This window comes from Callorhinchus milii, unplaced genomic scaffold (genome assembly GCF_018977255.1).
Source record: "Callorhinchus milii isolate IMCB2004 unplaced genomic scaffold, IMCB_Cmil_1.0 Scaffold25, whole genome shotgun sequence".
Lineage (NCBI taxonomy): Eukaryota > Metazoa > Chordata > Chondrichthyes > Chimaeriformes > Callorhinchidae > Callorhinchus > Callorhinchus milii.
This window is the reverse complement of record NW_024704766.1, coordinates 7,888,300-7,903,273: the sequence shown is the minus strand read 5'-3', so window position 1 is coordinate 7,903,273 and position 14,974 is coordinate 7,888,300. Positions and strand designations below refer to the sequence as shown.

The window sequence follows — 14,974 nt, the reverse complement described above, 5'->3', positions numbered from 1 at the left end:
TTCAATAATTAGGTCAATTCACTAAGTAAGCCACTTTTGCCCAGTCACTTGAGTGACTGGATTAGTGAGGTTCTACTGTACCGTATCATCAGATATTATTTTCTAGCAGAAATCTTATCTAATTTGTTCTTGAAACAAACAACTTTCTGCTTCTCCCTAGGGAGCCTGTTCCATAAGTTCACTGCTCGATCACTGAAGTAGTGTTTCCGCAGATTTGTTCTGAATTTGTCCCCACTTCGATCGCAGGCTATGTCCTCTGGATCTACTGTTCTACTGTTTAGTACAAGCAATGCACAATGACCCAGTCCCCACAATGAGAGAGGAACTGTTTCTTCCTTAAACTGTCTATTATCCCGAAGCCTCATCTCTGGCGCTGCTCTTTTTGTAGCTTGTTCCTTTTTGAATGAGAAAACTGCTTGATGTTTTCTCTCTTCCCAACCCCCCAGGTATGATCGCACTCTGGGAGGGTTTGAGATGGAGCTTCGCCTGAGGGATCACCTTGCCACACTGTTCAATGGGCAAAAGAAAAGCTCCAAAGATGTCCGTGAGCATCCGCGAGCCATGGGCAAACTTTGGAAGGAAGCCAACCGTGTGAAAACAATACTGAGCGCCAATGTCGATCATGTGGCGCAGGTCAGTGCTTGTTCCCAGTATTTTGCCTACAAAATACACAGTCACTCCACTTTACAGTATATCCTGTGAAGCGCTTTGAGACGTCTCAATGACATGATATGGCGCTTCTCTGGGGTAATAATTCCTTAAAAAAGTGGTCACTCAATCCACGACTGTTTGTGGGACACTGCTGTGTGCAGTCGGCTGCCGTATTTCAACCACAAAACACAGTCACTCCACTTTACTATATATTCTGTGAAGCGCTTTGAGACGTCTCAACGATGTGATGAGGTGCTATATCAAACGCAAGGATTATTATTGAATGTGAGTGTGTGATTGTTGTTGTTCCCCTCCCAGTCACACAAATGGCTATGTTTAGTAGCTGTCTGTATCTCTCTTGACTTTTCCTACTGTTTGATGAACGTTCAGATCGAGGGACTTCTTGACGATATTGACTTCAGGGCGAAGGTAACGAGGGCCGAGTTTGAGGATCTGTGCGGCGATCTGTTTGAGAGGGTCGCGGGCCCGGTTCATCAGGCCCTGAAAGTAGCCGAGATGCACATGGTGAGTATGTCCATCCCCCCACCTCCTCACACAGGCTGTGCTGAGGGCTGGAGCTGAAGTTTCACAAAGTTGCTTCATATTTAAACAGGCTCCATATTTAAATATTTAACATATTTAAAGAGTCTGCTTAAATATCAAGCGTTCCTGGACGCTACCCTGCGTGAAGGGTGCTATATAAATGTATGTTGTTGTTGTTGATGGGTGTCAGTATCAGGGCAGATAATTGATCTGAACCTGATGGAAGTGTTGGCGGGTGCCAGTCAGCGAACAAAAGATTGTTTTTTCTTAATTTGGGGATGGAGGTTTAATAGTTTACTTTAATGAGAACTTGCACTTTAACTGGTTTTATTCAACTGGGAGAAGGGGAATTGGGTGGGGGGGAAGGGGGTAATGGGGAGGGGCGAGAGGAGGAGGGGTGAGAGATGCTCTGAGATGCCACCCGTTGTGGAGGGCGCGATATAAGTGCAAGCTGTTGTTGTTGAGAGGGGGAGGGGCGAGAGGGGGAGGAGGATGATGGGGAGGGACGAGGGGAAGGGGGTGATGGGGAGGGGCAAGAGGGGAAGGGGGGTGATGGGCGCAGGTAGTCATTCAACGACGTCGGTCTTTATTTCAAACACAAAGGGATTGTGATCAGAAAGGGCGCTGAGCATCAGCCTGTTGCTGGATGATGTAATAACTTCTCCGGATTACAGCGGGTAGCTGTGTCCAGCCCCTTCCTGCTTGGCTTTTAAGTCTTTAATATCTGTTTCCTACCCAGGATGAAATAGATCAAGTGATCCTGGTGGGAGGAGCCACACGAGTTCCCAAGGTGCAGGAGATTCTGCTGAAAGTGGTTGGAAAGTAAGAAGTTCACACTCTAGCCGAATGGGGCAGCTTCAGGCTGGAGCTCATTCTATACTCCTCCCCTTCCTGCAGCAAGCTGTACAGGCCTACGAAACCCTTGAAAAGCTTCTGTTTCCTGAGGCGTAATCTAGCCAGTGGTCCTTAGATACCTTAGACCAGAGTAGGCCAACCTTTCGGCTGCTGAGGGCCGGATGCCCTATTCGAAAAATGTCCGCAGGCCACATAAGCAATATTTTTGTGTTTTCCTTCCAGAGACATAACACTTACGGATTAAAGAGGGAGCGGGTGGGAGGGGGCACGGGAGGAAATTGGCCCGCAGGCCGCCTGTTGGACCACCTGCCTGTGACCATGGGATTCTTGGTCACACAGCAACACGAGAAGGCCGCCCAGCTTGGGAAGCTTCTTCTCACATTGTATTAGCTTCTGGCAGGTCTCAGTCCTGCTCCCCTCCCAGTCTTTTTTTTACACACCCTTTTAATAAGAGGAAGGCAGAGCCAGCAAAACTGGGATGGGGCTGAAAGTTTGATTTAATTTTCAGTGAGTCGGTAACTCAGCATATTTACACAATAATAACGGTAACTGTGTGGTTAGCAATAACAAGCACCAGTCAGTTCAAAGCAATTGTCCTGTTCGGGCTTTGGCTCACAGGGTTTAGTAAGATGATGCTCAGTGTAGTGTGTAGTTTATTTTCTGTGAGAGAGAATTGCATAAGAGTTCTGTTGCAACCAAGGACAGACTGAATATGATATAGACTATGGCTTAGTGTGCGATGGCTGTTTGTTTATCTGCCGTGTGTTTGTGCTCGCTCTCAGGGAGGAGTTGGGAAAGAACATAAACGCCGATGAAGCAGCCGCGATGGGTGCTGTGTACCAGGCTGCTGCACTCAGCAAAGCCTTTAAAGTGAAACCCTTCCTCATCCGGGATGCAGCCCTGTATCCTATTCAGGTAATTCACTACCATCACTGACAAGACTGGGGTAACCGTGTGTGTGGGGGGGGTGCGGGGGAAGCTAAGGCAGGAATTCTACCTGGATCTCGATTCACTTTACTTGCTTAGGGTTTTAGTGTCCTGTATTTGACACTCCTAAATTTTACGGCCTTGATTGTGAAGCCGGTTTTCTGTAAGATCTTTGAGGTAGGTTTTGTATAGTTCTTGTACAGTTGTGGAGTACTATAACTTAGTGGTTAGAGCACTCACAAGTGAGAGGACCTGGGTTTGATTCCCGGGCGGAGCGAAACATTCAGCAAGATTCCTTACTCCACACGCTTCTGTTTACCTAGCAGCAAGTAGAAACCTGGTTGTTAGTCAATTGGCGGATCGCTTTTCCAGGAGTAATAATCCCTTCCAACAAAAAAATAACAATTTGGTCACTCTATCCACAACTGTTTGTGGGACACTGCTGTGTGCAATTGGCTGCTATTTTTCGCCCACAAAATATACAGTCAATTCACTTTACAGCGTATCCTGTGAAGCGCTTTGAGACATCTTGATAATGCACTATATCAAATACAAGTATTATTAAAGAAACAGAAATTAATGTTTTGCCTAGACACTTTGAGATGTTAAGAGTAAATCTAGACGCAGGTGGAATTTCTCCTCGCGTGTCTGATGCTGTTAAGTTATACGCCCAGGTGTGGCTGGCATTAACCTGCCAGTCTATTGTTCCTTGCCATCATTTAGTTGGTTATTTCTCAGTCGCCTACAACTAGTCAAGTACACTACCCTGTATGAGGGGCACTATATAAATGCAAATTGTTGTTGCTGCAGGTTGAATTCATGCGAGACATTGAGGAAGAGGAAGGTGTGAAGAGCATTAAACACAACAAGCGCGTGCTCTTCCAGAGAATGTCCCCGTATCCCCAGCGTAAAGTCATTACGTTCAACCGCTACATTGATGACTTTGAGTTCTTTGTGAACTATGGAGAAATGAACTTCCTTGATGATCACAACCTCGGGTAAGGAATCCTTTTTGCAGAATTTCCCAACCAATATAGAGTGGGTTCCAGTGAGTCGCAAGCAGGAGTTTGTGACTGTGCTGACAGGCCGTGCCTTGAGTCCATCGCACATTGTGCTCAGTCATTGTGTTTAGAATTTGAATTCATGCGAGACATTGAGGAAGAGGAAGGTGTGAAGAGCATTAAACACAAGCGTCCTGAGAGAATCGTGTGATCGAGTGTCACATTGGTGGTGGCTAACTACCTTGTATTGGCGATACTTAAGGCCTAAACGCTGCATTGTTTTAAACACTGAGCCTTGCATTTCCAAGATTGATCACTTAATTTCTTTCTCCTTCCGCCTTCCAGAATCTTTGGATCATTGAACCTGACCACAGTCCGACTGAATGGAGTTGGATCAAGCTTCAAGAAACACACAGATGCTGAATCTAAAGGCATCAAAGCCCACTTTAACATGGATGAAAGTGGCATTCTCACATTGGACAGAGTGAGTGAGACTGTGGCTCTTTCCCCCCATAGGCTGATGGCTGCTGCATTGGCCTAACTTTCCCTTCAGACAGGGCTTACTGCACCTCTTCCCCCCCCAACCCCCCCCGTCCTGATTCTGTCAGCTCATGCGGTGCACTTTGTCCTTGGCTTTAATTAATGGACTGTTGCACTCCTGGGTACATTACTGTAAGAGGCTGATCACATCATATAGTAATAATCCTTACATATGATATGGACCCTTATCAAGTCATTGAGGTGTCTCAAAGCGTTTCGCGGAACATACTGTAAAGTGAGTTGACTATATTTTGTGCGCGAAATGTGGCAGGCAGTTGCGCACAGCAGTGTCCCACAAACGGTCGTGGATTGAGTAACCACATTTTTTTTGTTTTTTTGGAATGGAGATTACCCCCAGAAAAGCTAATTGGCAGGTTCCAATTTACTGCTAGGTCTATGTGGTTGTTGTCATGCTGGGCTGGTGGCTGGGTGATTGATGGCTCAACATTCATGAAGTCACTTCACTGGAGCTTTGTTGTATACAGAGTGTGCATCTTTTTCAGATGTTTTAAGTTATTTTTAAGAAAATGATTTAATCCCATGACCCAAGGATGGGAAGTGTTCTCCTGTCTCTGGGTCAGAACCTTGGGACATCCTCCTGATGTGAAAGACACTATACAAACGTAATTTATTGTTGTTAACTTGTATCTCTGGTGCAGGTGGAGTCTGTGTTTGAGAAGTTGCAAGATGGTGAACCCGAGGAGGAGTCCACATTGACCAGTGAGTTATTGGTATCAAAGTGAACTATATATGTGTGAATAAAACCCAGCCTTCACCCCACAATCTGACTACTGAGACGATAATGCCACTCTGAGCTAAGACAGCAGCAGTGAAGGGCAAAGCGACAGAGCAGTCAAGATGATCGAGGCTTTGGATGCTTTCTTTCCTTCCCCTCTCCCTTTACAGTAAGGGAACACTAGTATGTAACTTACTGTGATATTGTGTGGTGCTGGGATGCTATCCAGCCTGTGACTACACAGGCCGATAGTCATTCCCCTGTGGTTGAGGATTAACATCAACTAGACTTGTTTAGCAAGCTGTCATTCCTGTTCTGTTCCTAGTTGTGGATTAACCTTTACTTTCATCGTAACCTGGAACCAGACCAGGTAATTTGGTTACATTCCATGTTTCAGCTACTTCATATTTCTACAACTGACTTTGTTTAATCAGGTTGGGATGTGAAGTAATTGTACTTTTGCCACAGACTACAATAAATTCTCTTGTCCCATGCTCTAAGCCCAATAGAATCATATAGCACAAAAAGAGGCCATTCGGCCCATCGAGTCTGTGCCGGCTCTTTGAATAGAGCAATGTAATGTCAATCCCACTCCCCAGCCCTTTCCCCATAGCCCTGCAAACCCGTCCTCCTCAAATACCAGTCCACTGCATTTTTAAAAGCTGTTATCGAATCGGCCTCGACCGCCCTTTCAGGCAATGCGTTCCAGATTCGAACAACTCGCTGCGTGAAAACATTTCTTCTCACCTCCCCTCGGCTTCTTTTAGAGACTATTTTAAATCTGTGACCTCAAGTCACCGACACACCCACCAGCGGGAACAGTTTCCTATCAAATCCCCTCATGATTACCTTTATTAAGTCTCCTCGTAACCTTCTCTGCTCCAATGAGAATAATCCCAGCAATAAGATCCAATAAGATTTGATCTCTCCCACAGAACTTGGCAACACCATCTCTAGTTTATTTGGAGGTGGCAGCTCCGAGCCAGATGCCAAGGAGAACCTAACGGAATCCGTGCATGTAAGTGCGCACTCTGTCAACTGTGTGTTAGGCCTCAGTGTAATTCGGAACATTAACTGACTGACAGTACCAAGATGCTAAATTTTGTTTTTATTGTGTTGGTTAATGTTGTGCTGGAGCAAGGTATTGTGGAGGGAAGGGGCCCTCATTCTGGTGTAAGCTGCGTGGAGTGGAGGGGCTGGTGTGAGAGATGTCTTTGTGTAACTCTTACATAGAGGGGAGTTGCTGCTGACTTGTTGGTAGGTCTTGCTAATCCACAGGATTGTTTGGTTCCAAATCACATTCAGCTGTGAGATGTGAAATCTCTCCTGAGTGAGAGCGGTGTTGGCATAGAACTTTTGCATCTCTAATGATCATGTTTACTCTCTCGTTCTCTCCCTCTTTCCCCCCACCCAAACACACACACACAGGATGAAGACGAGGTGCCAAGTGAAAGTGGCAGGAGTGAGCAGGAAGAGCAGCCCACACAGCCAAAGGACGACCCTGCTCCCAGTTCAGAGGAGGAGGCTCAGAGTGAGGGAGAGAAGCTGGAGCCTGCGGCTGAGGGGGAGAACCCGGATCAGGCCTCGGAAGGAGAGAAACCCCAACCGGTTGATCCAGATCAGGCCTCGCAGGAAACCCCAGACACGCAGGTTAGCAATCTCTCCGTCTGTGAGACTCCAAAATGGCAGCTGTTGGCTGTATGATGAGCTGAACCAATAGAAAAGTGCGGAAATATTTGCCCTAAATGCTGGGGTGTTTGACAAATTCCCCGGAATATTGCGGAGGGTTGATTGGTGCTATTGCGAGACACATTTTGTTAAAACTGGGTATATATTTCCTGAACATGTAGTTATGTTAGTTTCAAAATTGTTAATTTGAATAGTACAGTAGCTCAGTTTAGGTCGGGGGCAAAGCTGATTTCCTCTTGTACTGCTTCCCATGTATGACTGGAGCCGCTCCACCCACAGTAGCCCGGGGCTTAAGCTCGCCGTGTACAGGTGTGTAGCGGGGCTTAAGCTCGCCGTGTACAGGTGTGTAGCGGGGCTTAAGCTCGCTGTGTACAGGTGTGCAGCGGTAAGCTCGCCGTGTGCACAGGTGTGTAGCGGGGCTTAAGCTCGCTGTGTACAGGTGTGCAGCGGTAAGCTCGCCGTGTGCACAGGTGTGTAGCGGGGCCTAAGCACGCAGTGTGTACAGGTGTGTAGCGGGGCCTAAGCACGCCGTGTGCACAGGTGTGTAGCGGGGCCTAAGCACGCAGTGTGTACAGGTGTGTAGCGGGGCCTAAGCACGCCGTGTGCACAGGTGTATAGCGGGGCCCAAGCACGCCGTGTGCACAGGTGTGTAGCGGGGCCTAAGCACGCCGTGTGCACAGGTGTATAGCGGGGCCCAAGCACGCCGTGTGCACAGGTGTGTAGCGGGGCCTAAGCACGCAGTGTGCACAGGTGTGTAGCGGGGCCCAAGCACGCCGTGTGCACAGGTGTGTAGCGGGGCCCAAGCACGCCGTGTGCACAGGTGTGTAGCGGGGCGGGTGTTTGTCATGGAGGTGGTTGCTTGTAGCGGGCTCCGTGGAAAAAGTACGGCCCAGGTGATGAATGAGGCTGGAGTGAATTCTGATTCCCAGGGAACTAACAAAGGAAGCTTGAACATATTCGAGGATCCATTGGTAGTTTTTCCTTTTCTGGGCTTTGTTTAAACAATAGCTTTAATTTATACAGCTAACCTCATGCAGGGTAATGTCTCCGAGCGCTTGACAGTGGCGGAGCATGATGCTGAGCCCGGGGAGGTGACCGTAGGCACAGTCGAAGAGGAAGGTTTTCAGGCGCAATCTGAAGATGGGGAAGGAGGGGGCAAGGCGGAGGAATAGAGATTTAAAGTTTTTTTTGTTCAGAACATTAATTTCTTGTAAAAAATAATAATAATCTGATCAGTTCAATCCGCGACTGTTTGTGGGACGCTGCTGTGCGCAATTGGCTGCCGCTTTTCACCCACAAAATACACGATCAATTCACTTTACAGTATATTCTACGAAGCGCTTTGAGACGTCTTGAAAATGTGATAAGGCGCTGTATCAAATGCAAGGATTATTATTCTCCAGAAGCCAATTTACACACACATTTGCAAATACACAGCCCGGCATATGTCAGAGAGTTAAATGTTACTAAACACGGCCACATTAGGTTTATTCTGTTTGTGTTTTTGGTGGTTGGTGCAGGATNAAAAAGCCGAGGAAGCTGGAAAGGAAGAGGTGAAAGGTCAGGAATCTAATAAAACCGAGAACATTAAGAAGCCAAAGGGCCCAAAGCGGGTAAAGATCACAGAGGATGTTACTGTGGAACTCAGAATCCAGGATCTGCCCAATCCATCCGAGGAGGAAATCAACCAGTCCAAAAAAAAGTATGTTTCCTTTGATAACTGCTGCCTTCTCAATGCCTAAGAGGCTGCTCGGTGCACAGTCTTCGTATTTACCCACAGAATACACAGTCAATTCACTTTACAGTGTGAAGCGCTTTGAGATGTCTCAATGACGTGATAAGGCGCTATATCAAGTGGAGTCCTGTAGCTCAGTGGTTAGAGCACTCGCTTTGCAAGCGAGAGACCTGAGTTCAATTCCAGGCAGAGGGCGAAACCTTGGGCAAGTTTCCTTACTCCACACAGAGCCTAATAATAATCCCTCCAAAACCGAAAACAATAATAAATTGGTCATTTTCAATCTACGACTGTTTGTGGGACATTGCTGTGCGCAATTGGCTGCTGCGTTCGCCCACAAATATACAGTCAATTCACTTTACAGTGTGTTCTGTGAAGGGCTTTGGGACGTCCTCCCGACGTGAAAAGCGCTATATCAAATGCAAGGATTATTATTATTATTATTATCAAATGCAAGGACTATTATTGTTTGTAACGAGCCGAGGCCTTTGTGCATGTGCCTAGGATTGTGTAATACATCTTCTCACTCTGTACCCTTGTATCATCCAGGCTACAGGACCTGAGTGACCGGGACTTCGAGAAGCAGGAGCGCGAAAAGGTGGCCAACACTCTAGAGGCTTTCATCTTCGAGACTCAGGTCTGGTTAAATCCTATATCCCCATTGCTTGCTCATCACGAGATGGTTATTGTACCTGCAGCTCTTATAGCAGAGGAGATGGGCCTGAATTGGAGTCCTGTAGTGTGGTGGTTAGTGTGCTCGCCTCGCAAGCTAGAGGACCCAGTTTCAATTCCTGTGCAGGGCAAAACCTTAGGCAAGTTTCCTTACTCCAGACGTTTCTGTTTATTCTGCAGTAAGTAGGAACCTGGTTGTTAGTCAATTGGCGGATCGCTTTTCCAGGGATAATAACTCACTCAATCCATGACTGTTTGTGGGACGCTGCTGTGCCCAATTGGCTGCTGTGTTTTACCCACAAATTATGCAGTCAATTCACTTTACAGTATACTCTTAAGCGCTATGAGATGTCTCAAAAACATGATAAGGTTCTATATCAGATGCACGATGATTATTAACTGGAGGCCAGTGTTTGTGGTTTATTGGATTTGTGGAGGCTGCTTCCTCTATCAGCCCTCGTATTCCCTGGTTGTTCCCAGGCATGTTCAATCCTTGTCCTGGGGGTGTTCTCAGTGACCTTCTACTCAGAGACAAAGACAGAGGGAGTGAGAGAGCCAGAGTAAGACTGCAGTGTTAACCTAGCCATGCTGTAGGGTTTTGTGTGGAGACCACAGTCTAAGCCACCGGTCTCCAGCCTGTCAATTGTCACTAGGTTTCCTCTCGCAGTGTGCTCAACGAAGACCAGAGGAAGGAGCGATATTTACCGCAGTTTAAAATAATAAAGTTTATATTTTTATTTTGAGATGCATGAAATACTTTGTGCAATTGGCTCCATTTTCGATTGGACTAAATAAGTATACAGTTCTAATTCTAATCACCCTTTCTTCTTGCCGTTTTCTCATGCGCAAGAGTGCCTCTTAGCGGCAATCGACCAGTTGGATAGCCCTGGTCTAAGGTATTTGCGGAGTTTATTCAAAGTTGCTTGTTAAACATCACTGTCTTCCTCCTATCTCTTCCCCCACCCCAAAAAACACAGGACAAGTTGCACCAGGATGAATATCAGGCTGTTTCAGCACAAGACGGTCGAGACCAGATCTCTGCCAAACTGTCCGAGGTGTCCACCTGGCTGGAGGAAGAGGGTTACACAGCAAACATAAAGGTTTGAGACAGCCGCAGCCTGTCACCGCTGTTCAGTAATGTTTAACGACAGCCCAGTGTGAATTACTGACTCAGAAATGTTATAGCACAAACACACCTTTTCCCATTACCCTCTCTAGGTAATTACAACCAAGTACAGTGACTGTTTTTGTGGGCTTGTAGAGTAATCGGTACTTGGGATTAGACTACAGGTAAATTACATGTAAATAACTAACAGGGAGTGAATATTTATAGAACATTTTGGTTCTGCTCTTCCTAATTTCCAATTGTGTCTTGCTGCTTAGGGATGACTGCGATTGTGACTGTGTTACATGTTTTAGAGTTAGCTGAGATATGATAGTAACATGTTAGATTGGCTGCTTTGTACATTGTGGAGTCCTGTAGTGGTTAGAGCACTCGCCTTGTAAGCGAGACACCTGGGTTCCGTTCCAGCCAGGGTGAAACTTTGGGCAAGTTTCCTTACTCCACACAGAGCCTAATAATACCTCCAAAACAAAACAATAATAAATTGGTCATTTTCAATCCATAACTGTTTGTGGGACACTGCTGTGCGCAATTGGCTGCCGCGTTTCACCCACAAATATACAGTCAATTCACTTTACAGCATATTCTGTGAAACGCTTTGAGATGTCTTGAAGATGTGAAAAGCGCTGTATCAAATGCAGGATTATTATTATTGCTGGTATTTCCCTGTGTACTGGGCCTATAATTACGTAGTATCTGATTCCCCATGTATCTGCGTGGGTGTGATTAGGAGCTGAAAGCTAAGCTATTGGAGCTGCGGAAGCTGTGTAAAGATCTCTTCTTCAAAGTAGACGAGCGCAGGAAATGGCCGGATCGGCTGGCAGCCCTGGACAGCATGCTCAATCACTCATCCATCTTCCTGAGGTAAGCAGCACCTGGGTGTGTGAGGGCCGTCCTCCTGGCTGGAGGCAGTGGCGTAACGGGTGCCACAAGCCTCGCTTGACCACCAGCTCTGTTAATCTCCATCTCCTGTACTGTGCATCATCGTACTGATAAAGCGTCACACTCCTGGGACATCCTGCTGACGTGAAAGACGCTTTACAAATCTAATTCATTGATGCTCTTCACTGGTTTCATTGCCTTCAAACACAGCTGCTCTACTTTACATAATTCCTCCTAAGTTCTTTGGGACGTTGTCCTGAAGCCTGTGTTCGAATTCAACAATTTATGATTTTACTTTCTTGTTTGTGAATTCAGGGGAGCGCGGATGATCCCGGGGGATGATCAGATTTTCACTGAAGTGGAGTTAAACATGCTGGAAAATGTCATTAATGAGACCATTGTGAGTATGGCCTGCTCCAGTTTCAGTCTGTGCCTGTGGCAGTTTGTGGGGTGAAAAGAGCGATGTGTGTTGGAATTTCCAGCCTTTTTGTGTAGTTTAAACCAGTCCCACAACAGCTGTGTGGGCAGGAGTTACTGCCACTGCTTCCTAACAGTCACTTACTTATTGTTTAATGTGCTTTGCCAAACGGGACTGATAAGGAAGAGAATGTTGAGATAGTCGTGTGTTACCTGTTCTCAGCTGAGTTCAACAAGTGAGCTTCCCATTTACTTGGGGACATAAATGTTTGTGGAGGCCTGGAGTGAGTGGTTAGAGCAGTCGCCTCGTGAGAGGGAGAAGCTGGGTTTGTTCTCTGTTTACCAGTACCAGTAAGTAGGAACTCGGTTGTATGCCAATTGGCGGATCGCTTTTCCGGGGGTAATAATCGCTCAAAAAAAAATAGGTTAATCAATCCACAACTGTTTGTGGGACACTGCTGTGCGCAATTGGCTGCTGCATTTCGCCCACAAAATATACAGTCAATTCATTTTACAATGTATTCTGTGAAGCGCTTTGAGACGTCTCAACGTGATCAGGCGCTATATCAAATGTAAGGATTATTATAATGTTAGCCTCTGCTGGGGAGCACCACATTTTGACTGGTTGTGGTGGGGGAAGAGAGGAGAGCAGTCAGGGTACTTAACGTATGAGGTTCATTACGTTCTAGGTGTGGAAGAATACCACTATAGCGGAACAGAATAAGCTGTCACCCACGGTGAAACCCATCCTCCTCTCCAAAGACATCGAAGCTAAGCTGTCTGTCCTGGACCGAGAAGTCAAGTACTTGCTCAACAAAGCCAAGTTTGCCAAACCCAAACCAAAGAAGGAGAAAGTGCCGAAAAACACAACCCAGGCAGACAAGAGCACGGCGAATGCCAATCAGGAAAAAGTTATACCCCCTCCCCAGGAAAAGCCAGACAAGGAGATTGTCACTGAGGCAGGAGACACTGGTGAGAACATGGCATTGGAAGGCCGCAGGCGGGTGGGGAGGGATTACTAAATTATTCCAATTCTGAATTAAATAGTAATCCTTGCATTTGATATAGCACCTTATCATGTTTTAGAGATGTCTCAAATCACTTCACAGGATATACTGTAAAGTGTAGTGACTTTTTCAAATTGAATGTCAAGAATGAGGCTCTCCTGATTAGCTCCTGTCAGTGCCTCTACACCTCAGGCACTGGCAGCATCACCATCCATGGTTGCGCACTCCACTGAGCCAGTCCAGAACCTGGGGGTCTTGTTTGACCCTCAACTGTCCTTTCTACCCCACATCTGCGCCATGACCCGCTCTGCCTTCCCCACCGCCACAACATTGCCCGGCTCCGCCACTACCTCACCCCTCAGGCCGCCGAAACCCTCATCCACGCATTCTTCACATCTAGGTACAACTATGCAAACTCCCTGCTTGTCAACCTTTCCAAGTCTTCCATCCACAAGCTGCAGATCATCCAGAACTATGTAGCTCGTGTCCTCTCCCGCACCAGGCTCTGTGACCCTATTGCCTCATTCTCACCAGCTCCACTGGCTGGGGGGGTGGAAATTGCAACAAAACAGGCAGACCAGAGAGAGAAAAGGTGTGTTGGGGACCCAGATGCTGTGGTAATGGTCACAGAAGAGGGGGAAGGTGAGCTGTTATGGTCTGAAATTGTTGAAATCAATATGGAGACCAGAGGGCTGTAAAGTCCCAAAACAAAGGGGATGGGGGGGGTAGGGATTGCAACAAAAATATCTCATTTATGTTAAATGAGGTATTTTGTTGCAATTTCCCCCCCCCCCCACCCCGCATCATTAACACCGCTTTAACCCATCATCCCCTGTCCTCTACCCCATCTTCTCCTTTGTCTTCCTTGCCCTGCCTTCCCCGTCTCTGTTAGCCCATAAAAGCCTCTCCCTCCCAACATGCCCCAGTTCTGACGACAGGTCGTGGACCTGAAACGTTGGTTCACTTTCCTTTCTCCATAGATGCTGCCTGACTTGCTGTGTGTTCCCAGCCACTTCTGTTTTTGTTTATTATTTTCTTTAAATACTTTCAGTCAAGTTGTGGGATGGAATGTCAAAGTTGTTGCTCAAGAATGAGCTCAATCCTGGTGGTGATAGTTGCTGTAGGGAGGTTTTTTTTTACTCCTTTCTCTCCCTGGACTGAGGGGTTGTGAGTGTACAATGCAAGCCTGAGTCACTGTTCCTTCCTACAGAGCCAAAGGATGATGTGAAACCGGCAGAGGCTCCGCCTGCAGAGAGTGAGGCTGAGAAGAGCAGCGACGAGCATGTGAAGCTCCCGGAGCCCCTGGAGTTAGAGTCCAGTGAAGGTTAGACACGGCCGGGTTGGGCAGAGAAGCTGACAGTTTTCTGTTCAGGAGCGGGGATGGGGGGGAGGGGTGGGGGGAGACAATCGGATAATAATAATCGTATTCCTTGCATTTGTTATAGCGCCTTATCACATCTTAGAGATGTTTCAAAGCGCTTCACAGAATATAAGTGCAGTGACTGTATAGTTTGTGGGCGAAACGCAGCAGACAATTGTGCACAGAAGTGACCCATAAACAGTCGTGGATTGACTGACCACATTATTATTATTTATTTAAAATGCCAAATGAAATGGGTTTACAATAGTCAGTGATTGTGGTGGAATCTCTTGTCTCCAAGTTTCTGGATAGACTAAACTCTGGTGAAGGTAACGCCCTCGTGGCCTGGTTGTGTCCACCATGTGAAGTGAAGGAGATCTAAATAAACTCTTGTTACTTTTCAGGTACGTCGGAGAAGAAACTAGAAGGCGTCCCAGACAAACACCCACCGGATGAGCTGTGAAGCTCTTGTTTGTGTTTTGCCGACTATTTATATAACATTACTTTTTTTGTAATGGAAAACTTTGCTATAATTTAAAAGAATGATGAGATGTGATGTGGAGCAGACGTGTACATTTCTTTTTATTTTTAACCCACCCTGGATCTCCCCCATTCCCCCCGTGATGGAGGGCGGAGGGTACCAATGTGTTTTGAGTGTTTGGTTGAATGCTCTGGTTCAGACACAGAACAGGCTGTTTAATGTTCACACTTTTTTAAGGCAATTTCACAAAAATTATGTTCCCACTGGTCATTTAAACCCAGCTGTTTGTTTTATTCCTGTTCTTTCATTTTCCCCAGATTCTGATTTGCTTTTTTTTAAAAAGAAGTATCAAAAA

General features: G+C 46.5%; 1 protein-coding gene across 2 annotated transcripts in view; it reads left to right on the top strand.

Moving 5' to 3' along the window:
- hyou1 (hypoxia up-regulated 1) overlaps nucleotides 1–14,974 on the top strand; it is a 24,433-nt gene extending 9,459 nt beyond the window's left edge. Inside the window, exons 9-25 of one of the 2 annotated variants that reach the window (XM_042343933.1) lie at nucleotides 447–633; nucleotides 1,042–1,176; nucleotides 1,934–2,016; nucleotides 2,832–2,964; nucleotides 3,787–3,974; nucleotides 4,323–4,461; nucleotides 5,177–5,237; nucleotides 6,189–6,271; nucleotides 6,682–6,903; nucleotides 8,463–8,644; nucleotides 9,227–9,314; nucleotides 10,327–10,449; nucleotides 11,203–11,336; nucleotides 11,670–11,754; nucleotides 12,461–12,743; nucleotides 13,989–14,102; nucleotides 14,543–14,974. In XM_042343933.1, coding sequence (XP_042199867.1) covers nucleotides 447–633; nucleotides 1,042–1,176; nucleotides 1,934–2,016; nucleotides 2,832–2,964; nucleotides 3,787–3,974; nucleotides 4,323–4,461; nucleotides 5,177–5,237; nucleotides 6,189–6,271; nucleotides 6,682–6,903; nucleotides 8,463–8,644; nucleotides 9,227–9,314; nucleotides 10,327–10,449; nucleotides 11,203–11,336; nucleotides 11,670–11,754; nucleotides 12,461–12,743; nucleotides 13,989–14,102; nucleotides 14,543–14,601 — 2,299 coding nt within the window. In that variant the 3' untranslated portion in view covers nucleotides 14,602–14,974. Of the gene's footprint in view, nucleotides 1–446; nucleotides 634–1,041; nucleotides 1,177–1,933; nucleotides 2,017–2,831; nucleotides 2,965–3,786; nucleotides 3,975–4,322; nucleotides 4,462–5,176; nucleotides 5,238–6,188; nucleotides 6,272–6,681; nucleotides 6,904–8,462; nucleotides 8,645–9,226; nucleotides 9,315–10,326; nucleotides 10,450–11,202; nucleotides 11,337–11,669; nucleotides 11,755–12,460; nucleotides 12,744–13,988; nucleotides 14,103–14,542 lie in introns of those variants that run through there. The other variant, XM_042343934.1, reaches the window with a different exon arrangement.